The sequence below is a fragment of the Abrus precatorius genome, unplaced genomic scaffold (assembly GCF_003935025.1).
Source record: "Abrus precatorius isolate BTA unplaced genomic scaffold, Abrus_2018 Scaffold7, whole genome shotgun sequence".
NCBI classification, from domain to species: domain Eukaryota; kingdom Viridiplantae; phylum Streptophyta; class Magnoliopsida; order Fabales; family Fabaceae; genus Abrus; species Abrus precatorius.
The window spans coordinates 815,466-823,119 of record NW_020874417.1 but is presented as its reverse complement, the minus strand read 5'-3'; the positions used below and the strand labels follow the sequence as shown (position 1 = coordinate 823,119).

At 30.2% G+C, this 7,654-nt stretch overlaps 1 protein-coding gene across 2 annotated transcripts; it reads left to right on the top strand.

Moving 5' to 3' along the window:
- The first annotated feature begins 2,853 nt into the window (after positions 1 to 2,853).
- Positions 2,854 to 5,997, top strand: LOC113873092. 2 transcript variants are annotated; one of them, XM_027511068.1, is made up of 7 exons: positions 2,854 to 3,341; positions 3,542 to 3,729; positions 4,728 to 4,989; positions 5,068 to 5,153; positions 5,243 to 5,334; positions 5,419 to 5,459; positions 5,589 to 5,997. In XM_027511068.1, exons 1-7 carry the CDS (start codon positions 3,099 to 3,101, stop codon positions 5,667 to 5,669), a joined length of 993 nt encoding a protein of 330 aa, XP_027366869.1. In that variant the 5' UTR covers positions 2,854 to 3,098; the 3' UTR covers positions 5,670 to 5,997. The 2 variants fall into 2 exon arrangements, with proteins under 2 accessions (XP_027366869.1, XP_027366867.1); XM_027511066.1 differs by having other exon boundaries at positions 5,419 to 5,997.
- The last annotated feature ends 1,657 nt before the right edge of the window (positions 5,998 to 7,654 follow it).

Here is a 7,654-nt window from a genome sequence, read left to right as displayed (position 1 = left end):
TCACAAAATAATTCAAATAAATTCTTCAAATTCCTTAATTCTTCTTGCTACTTTACTCTTTCTTTTTTCAAACCCTACATTTTCAACCAATCTATAGATTTGGTGTTGCTACACTCCCATCCTTCCCACCCTATGGCTTCAACAACTTTCTCCTGTCCACACCTGGAATCTATCTTGGCACCTGATAAAGGAAAGTAACAAATCACTAAAATAGGTTCTACTAACATGATGAGCTACACTATGTTAAAAAATAAGAATAATTGTATATTATCTCAAATTATGATGTATTTGTGAAATTAGAATCTTCTTATGTTTTACAGCAAACATAAGGATCATGTTAGTTATTTTTGTATTTTTCTTTAAACGAAAATATAAAAATGAATTAACATAACCTTCATGTTATGGGATAAAATCTGTTCCCTACTTTTATGAATTGTGAATAAGTTGTTTTTGTGAATTTAACCTTTATTAATATTTAGTTTAAATTTTTTCTTTTAAACAAATTTATTAAAGGCTATGAATGCATGTCATTTTTTCCTGAGTAAGTTTAACAAGGAGGAATTTTTTCCATTTTAATCAAAGTGTATTTTGTATCTTACCCGCAATTTGCTGTTGTACATATAAAATTATTTGTTAAGAAATATTATTGACAACAAAAATCAAACCTACATTTGTAAGATTACAAACGCAAGTATTTTTATGGAAAGAACTGTCCAACGCACATAATAACTTAAATTACATGTTTATTTTTTTACTGCATTACCCAATGGAAAGGTGAAAATGCTAGAGTGTTAAAAGGTCAGGTTATTAGGTAGGATTAGAATAAATCCTGTGAGATGCACTAAAAAACTGATGGCCTTGTTGAGTTGTTGTTCACAATGAACTGAACTGTCCAGTGACATTTAATCTTTGATAACATAGATGCTAAAATTGAACAATTTAATCTCATAATGAATGGATATAGAATCATAACCCCAAATCAAAGTATTACTTTAAAAATTTAAACTGAGTACTTAAATGATATCCCTAAACCTTAACATATCAAAAGTCCCACAACAATCATTTTTTCTTGAATGCCATCAGGGAATAACTAATGTTATTGTGTGGGCCGTGAGTCTTGGGGATTGATTGTCCACCAATGTTAAGAATAAATGATGTTGGAGAGCAAGTGCTCTTTATTTTTTTCTCTTGTTCTTATCTCCACCATTTTTCACGTTGCCTTCCACATTGAGAATGCCTCAAGACTTAAGTCATTTGAATGCTTAGGCTAGGAACCTCACCTTTTGCATCAAAACTCTCTCTAATTATACAAGTCCTTTCTTATCCCAAGACCTTGCTTGTAGTTGTATGCAACATCAAGTTCCAACAATAGACTGGGTTATGCTAACAGGCTGCATATGCAAATTTTTTATGCAGTAACAAAGTTAAACAAGACATTGAATAAATTATAACATTGAGAAATGGGAACATTCCAATGGCAAATGAGCAACAACAGGATATAAGCCAGCCTACCTTAGCTTAACCAACAACAACTCTTCCGTCAATGACTTCAACAACAGGGACTCATGGAAAGTTGAAGTTGGAGGTGAAGGCGGGGTTGAAAACATTATGCTCAGCAGCTATGGTTATTTCTGCCAAATTATCCTCAATGATAGCATTTGTATTTTCGCAAATAAAAGTCACCATCTTAAGCTTGGCAAGGTTGTGCGTGTGTGTGGAAAAGAAACAGAATCTCATGGAATGTATTACATTAAGTTTTGTTTTTTATTCATCATAAAGATACTTACATGATGAAATAATAACTAATTTTACTTCATTCTATTTTACTTAATTTTTTTAATTTAATATTGAATTCTAAACATAACTTATTGTTATCTATAATTTTTGTATGTGTTCTTTGAAAATACTTTAAGTCTTTTAATCTCTAAAACTTACCAATTAAATGTTTCAATGGTTATTTAATTTGTCAAAACTTTAAAACTTTTCCCAGGTTTTGTTTGTTACTGATTAATTTATACATATAAAGTTATTGAATTTTTATAAAATATATTTTTAATGCAGTGAATATTTATTTTCTTATTAAAATTGTATATTTTTAATTATTAAAATTCAATCTTAAAGATTGATGTTAATAATTTTTATAATTTATTAATTATTAAAATTAAATATTTTTTTTTTGGAGATAACTTAATTAGTTCAAATGTAAATATTTTTTATTATTAATTTAATTTAAAACATATAAAAATAAGACATAAATTTTTGAATTATATTGATTTATACTCATTTTTTTTAATATCTTTAATTAGATTTTTTAATTTTTGAATTATATTGATTTGTACTATCTTAATTATCATGTTTGATCAATAAATTTAGTAATGATTGTCCAAATATAAAAATCGTAGTTATAGATTTAAATTAAAATATTTTTTTAAAAAATATTATTTTAAAATAATTTTATTTTTTTTAAAATTATTTATAAATATATAAAATTTTGCTTTTAAATTATTAAATTGTATGTATCTTTATTTTAAAATAAAATATATGTGCATCTTATGTACTACTAAACTACTTATAATATAAATTATGAATAAAAATTATTGATATATTTTTATTCATAATAATAAGTATAATAAAAATATATAATATATTTTTATTTTATTATATATTTAACAAGTACTTAGCGTGTCAAATAATGCACGACAAAATTTACCGAAGTGAAAGTAAAAAGCACAAAGCAAGGCCACATGCGTCAATTCAAGTCCAAGGCCATTTTTGAGATTACAGTGACACAAATTTTGTTCAAAAAGTCCACACGGGAGTTACTGCTATCAAATTATTTAAATAAGAAAAAAAACATTTACTGGTCCTTTCTTCCCTCATCTTCCTCCTTAGTCTTGTTAAGACTCTCACTATCAATCACTACATAAACAACACACACACTCACTCTGTTTCTTCTCCCCAAATCCAAACCTGGCAACGCACACGTAACCTTTTCATGCTCTTCAATTCATTCAAAACCCCCTCATTCACTTCACAATCCTTCTTTGCTTCAATCTCAACACTCTCTCTAAGCCTTCAATTCCCTTTCAATCACCACAATGTCAAACTCCAGTGGCTTTGCCTTGACAAAGAATTCCGGTTCCAACCGCTTCTATGTCCCTCCTGTTATCAGGAGAAACAGGAAGCAGCAGCAGCAGCAGCAGCAGCAGAGACCATTGGAGACCGACTCGGTCGAACCGGTCCCTATCGAACCGGCATTACCAGAAGCTGCTAATTCCAGTAACATGGATCGCCTTTTGGCCTCTCTCACACCTTTAGTCCCTGCAAAATTCTCAAAGGAGGTGCTAAATTCAATCCTTGGACTTCATGTTTTGTGCCTTGTTCCTCAGGTTACTTCGGTTGGAGTGAAAATAATTAGATGGCAGAAGAATGAATAGTTTTTACTGGATTGAGTGATTTATAAATAGTGTTTAATTGCATGTTTGTTACTGGTAGGTGTTTTGATTGTTTCATTGTTAATTTGTCGCTTTGAATTGTGCAGCTTGTAGTGGAGGGACTGAGGAGTATTGAATGTAATGGTAGTGCTTACTTTTTGCTTGAGGATCTCTGGGAATCTTTCAGAGAGTGGAGTGCTTATGGAGTAGAAGTTCCGCTGGTTGTAGATGGAGACGACACCATTAAGCAATATTATGTTCCGTACCTGTCTGCAATTCAGTTGTATGCGTTGAGGTGTGTCGGTAGAAATCTTCATTTGTGTTATTGTTAATATAATCAATGTTTCTAATTTTCTCTTATTACACAACTTGATTTTTGGCTTGTTTTTGTTGGTTTTGCATTTATTTTGAACATTTGATGAACATTTGATGAAATGCTGTTAAAATTGGACTTAAAATAGATTTTTCTTAAAGTTTGGTGTGTTTCTTATTGCTGACAATGGAACTGTCAGCCAGCTTGTTCAAATTGATTTCTTACTATTTGAGCTTTCTTTTCTAAAGAATGCTAAGAGCTGATTGAGATAAAGATTCATGTTTTGGTTGGATGGATGGAGTTTTGCCATTTTCAATGAGTGAACCGACAACTGTCATTGTATGGCCCTATATGCTTGAAGTGCTTCTTGAATAAAAGCATACTAACTGAACTGATGAGTTCCAACTAGGTTAGCAATAAATGGTTATCCGTTTTGTATTATGGAGTAAAATAGATGTAAGGTGAAGGCAGTTTGTCACTCTTAGTTTTAGGAGTAAAAGTTTATTGGCTAAACTGATAATGAATCTTTCTAAGTGCAATTCATGCTATTCACATTAGTATGGTATTGCTCAAGTGTGAAATTCACCCGGTTTGAACATTGACCTGAAAACATCAGATAAAAGTATGCAGGTCACAACCATTTTATAAACATTTAGTCATCATACTCACTGTTGCCATTATATCATACCCTGTTTCTTAAATAAATGATGAACTTCTGTGAATCTTATTTGTAAATTTTTAGTGGTGCCTTGACAATTACATACTCTTTTTTTCATTCTTTCTGATTCAGTACTAGTGATACATTAAATTTCTTGCATTGGAAGAAAATCTCACTTCCTCTATTTAATGCTTTGTCAGTACAAAATTGTATTTCCAATTCAAGATATTGTTTCCAACTAATTTCTTTAGAAACAAGACATTATCATACTTCCATTTCATGGTTATTTGACATGTTAATTGTTGGTTTGAAACTGTGCCAGGAGACTTGATGAGGACAGTGGGACTGAGTCTTCAAAGGAGATAAGTAGTGCTGGCAGCAGCGATAATGAAGCAGACAAACGAGCCAGAGGTGGTAACTTGATGAACATTAATTCTCAGAGACTTAGCAGACTGACTTTGAGAGAGGGAACTTCACTGGGTTCTTCTAGTGATGAAACTGAGTTCTACAACTCACCTGAGCAGCTTGTCTATGAGTATTTTGAAGGAGAACAGCCACATTTTCGTCCTCCTTTTCATGATAAGGCAAGTCCTGACTTTTCAGACCTACCTATTGAACTTTTTCCCCTGATTTGGACACTAGTAATTTCTGTTTCCTCTCAGGTTTCTGTCCTTGCTTCTGAGTTTCCTTGTCTAATGAAGTATAGGAGCTGGGATATATCGCCTTCTAGCTGGTTTTCTGTGGCATGGTAGGTATCAAAGAGTCCATCTATTGTTGTCATTTATGCTATTCCCTAAATTGTTCTTCGTCCTCATAACAAATTGAACTTGGTTCCAGGTATCCAATTTACAGAATCCCTGTCGGATCAACACTCAAGAGTTTGGATGCTTCTTTCCTAACCTTCCATTCTTTGTCAGCCCACTCTAGAAGTATATTGTACCTAATTTAACTCTTTTCACTCTTACAATTCCACTCATTTATTGTACCTAATTTTCTATCTCTAATTGTCACAGGGAAAAATCAAGCACTGTCTCATGCTTCTAGTGGCACAAAGGTGCACGGTGTTGATGGATCCTCAAAAATATCTCTGCCTGCTTTTGCCCTGGCTTCTTACAAGTTGAGAGGCTCAATTTTGACTCCTAATGGAGCCTCTGAATGGGAGCAGGTGAACTCTTTGTTGCAGGCTGCTGCTGATTGGCTGAAGAATTTGCAGGTCAATCATCCTGACTTCCAGTACTTTGTTACCCGCAGTCCCCAATGGTGATGATGGAAATATGATTCAAAATATTCTGCCATATCCTGAGAGAGGTTCCTGCCATACCCATAGCCCTCATACTAACCAACTTAATTAGTAAGTGCTTTTAATTACTTTAGGTCTGTCTATAGGAGTTGCCTTATACTGAGGTCATCACCTCAATTGAATTTGGCTGGGATTTACAGACATTTGTTTATGATTAGACTATATTAAAGTCTACAAAGTCAATGAAAGGCTGATAGTCAATAGGAATCTATATGTCATACAAGTAAGGCAGTATAGGAAATTGAAATTACAAGGCCCTGCTTTTTTCCTTGTTTGGGGCAGCTCAAACTTTTTAAAGTCGAATATATCATCTCATCAATTTACTGGGGTTTATTGATATTCCAATTTGGCAATGTTATCAAAATTTTGGAAGACTCTGCTCGTCATTCTCCATTATAATTTGTCATCCGACAGGATTTTTTTTCTTGCTACCATTAATTCTAATTTTTCAACATTTTTTTTAAAATTATTTTATTCCATTCTATTTCACTTTATTCTTATTTATAAATATTTATTAAATAAAATGAGATAATATGAATATATTTATATTATTATTATTTTGATAATTTTATATAATAAAAATAAGATCTGATGATTTATTAATTTGTTTATATTATTTTGAACATGGTGACAAAGGTAATTGCGTTTAGGATTTTACAAATTGAATATATTTTTTTCGAAATGTATATTATTTTTAAATATATTTTTTCATAATCATTTTTTATTAATTATAATAATTTTTTTTTAACATTAGAGTATCTTATACTCTTATCAAATGCACGTACATGTACATTTTGTTAACACAATATTATAAATATAAATTATGCTTTTTGTCAAAATATATATTATAATTGATCTAATATCTATCAATGTTTATTTTTAATTGGTTTTATAATCATTCAAAATTTTCAATTTTTACATCTTTTCAATTTTTATAATATATTCTAATGTTTCACATTTTAAAAATAGTGTTTTTTTTAATTATTATATATATATATATATATAATACATGTGGCCTACTAAACTAGTTTTTATATTAGTTAATATTATAAGCATTAAACTAAATTTATCAAAATAATGATTATCATAAGCATTGATTACCTATTACACATTTAAATGTTGTGAATAATTTTTTTTTAATATTTTCATAATTGAAAGTTTAAAAGAAATAATATAGTAAGAAATGATAAACTAATTGATATATTCAATTACACAATATGACTTAATTTTTTTTTCCCAGTACATATATTTCTCATAAAATAATCTTATTAGCTACAATAATTGTTATTTCAACTGAAGTGTTTTTTTTCTTTAAAAGATTTTTTTTCTTGCTTGGGATGGGTGAGATAGAATATGGTGTGTTGTTAGGTTTTCCTTTTGGACATCATTATTTTATATAAAATAGTAACTTCGAGCCCGACCCAAAATAAGAAACCCACTCATAAAAGTTTAACAGCTGTACCTCTGTGGGCCTATGTTTGAGATTCCACCATTTCCCGATCTTTGACCAAATGCGGAAAAAAAAACATTTAGAAGATTTTTGAGGTGATTACCAAACCAGCACGTGCAGTGCAAAAGGAGACGATACGCTATACCTAAGTCCAAGCCCAAATTTCTACCCTAATCCAAACAAAAAAGTTTAGACGGCACTAAAAAAAAGACACTTCTCGAACCAATGTTCACATTTTTAAAATTGGAATTGTTTTTTACTTCCTTCTTTTTTTTCCCCCATTTTACACTTTATTAATTTTTAATTTTTTTATAATATTCTTAATAATTTTAATTATTGAATTTTTATCTTCGTTTTAAGTTTTAGACTCAAAATTTTACTTTTTATTTTTATCAATATTTCATTTTTCTTTTTCACTACTCTAAGCTTTGTTGTTATTTTATTATTATCTTCTTTAAACATATTCTAAATAGTAATATTATCTAATTACTTTTATTAT

Bases quoted from the DNA above. Each gene is read 5' to 3' on its own strand.
- LOC113873092 (XM_027511066.1), top strand. From the start codon at position 3,099: ATGTCAAACTCCAGTGGCTTTGCCTTGACAAAGAATTCCGGTTCCAAC. The intron at 3,730-4,727 runs GTGTGTCGGTAG...AAACTGTGCCAG, and splicing joins ATTCAGTTGTATGCGTTGAG to GAGACTTGATGAGGACAGTG. The intron at 4,990-5,067 runs GCAAGTCCTGAC...GTTTCCTCTCAG, and splicing joins GTCCTCCTTTTCATGATAAG to GTTTCTGTCCTTGCTTCTGA.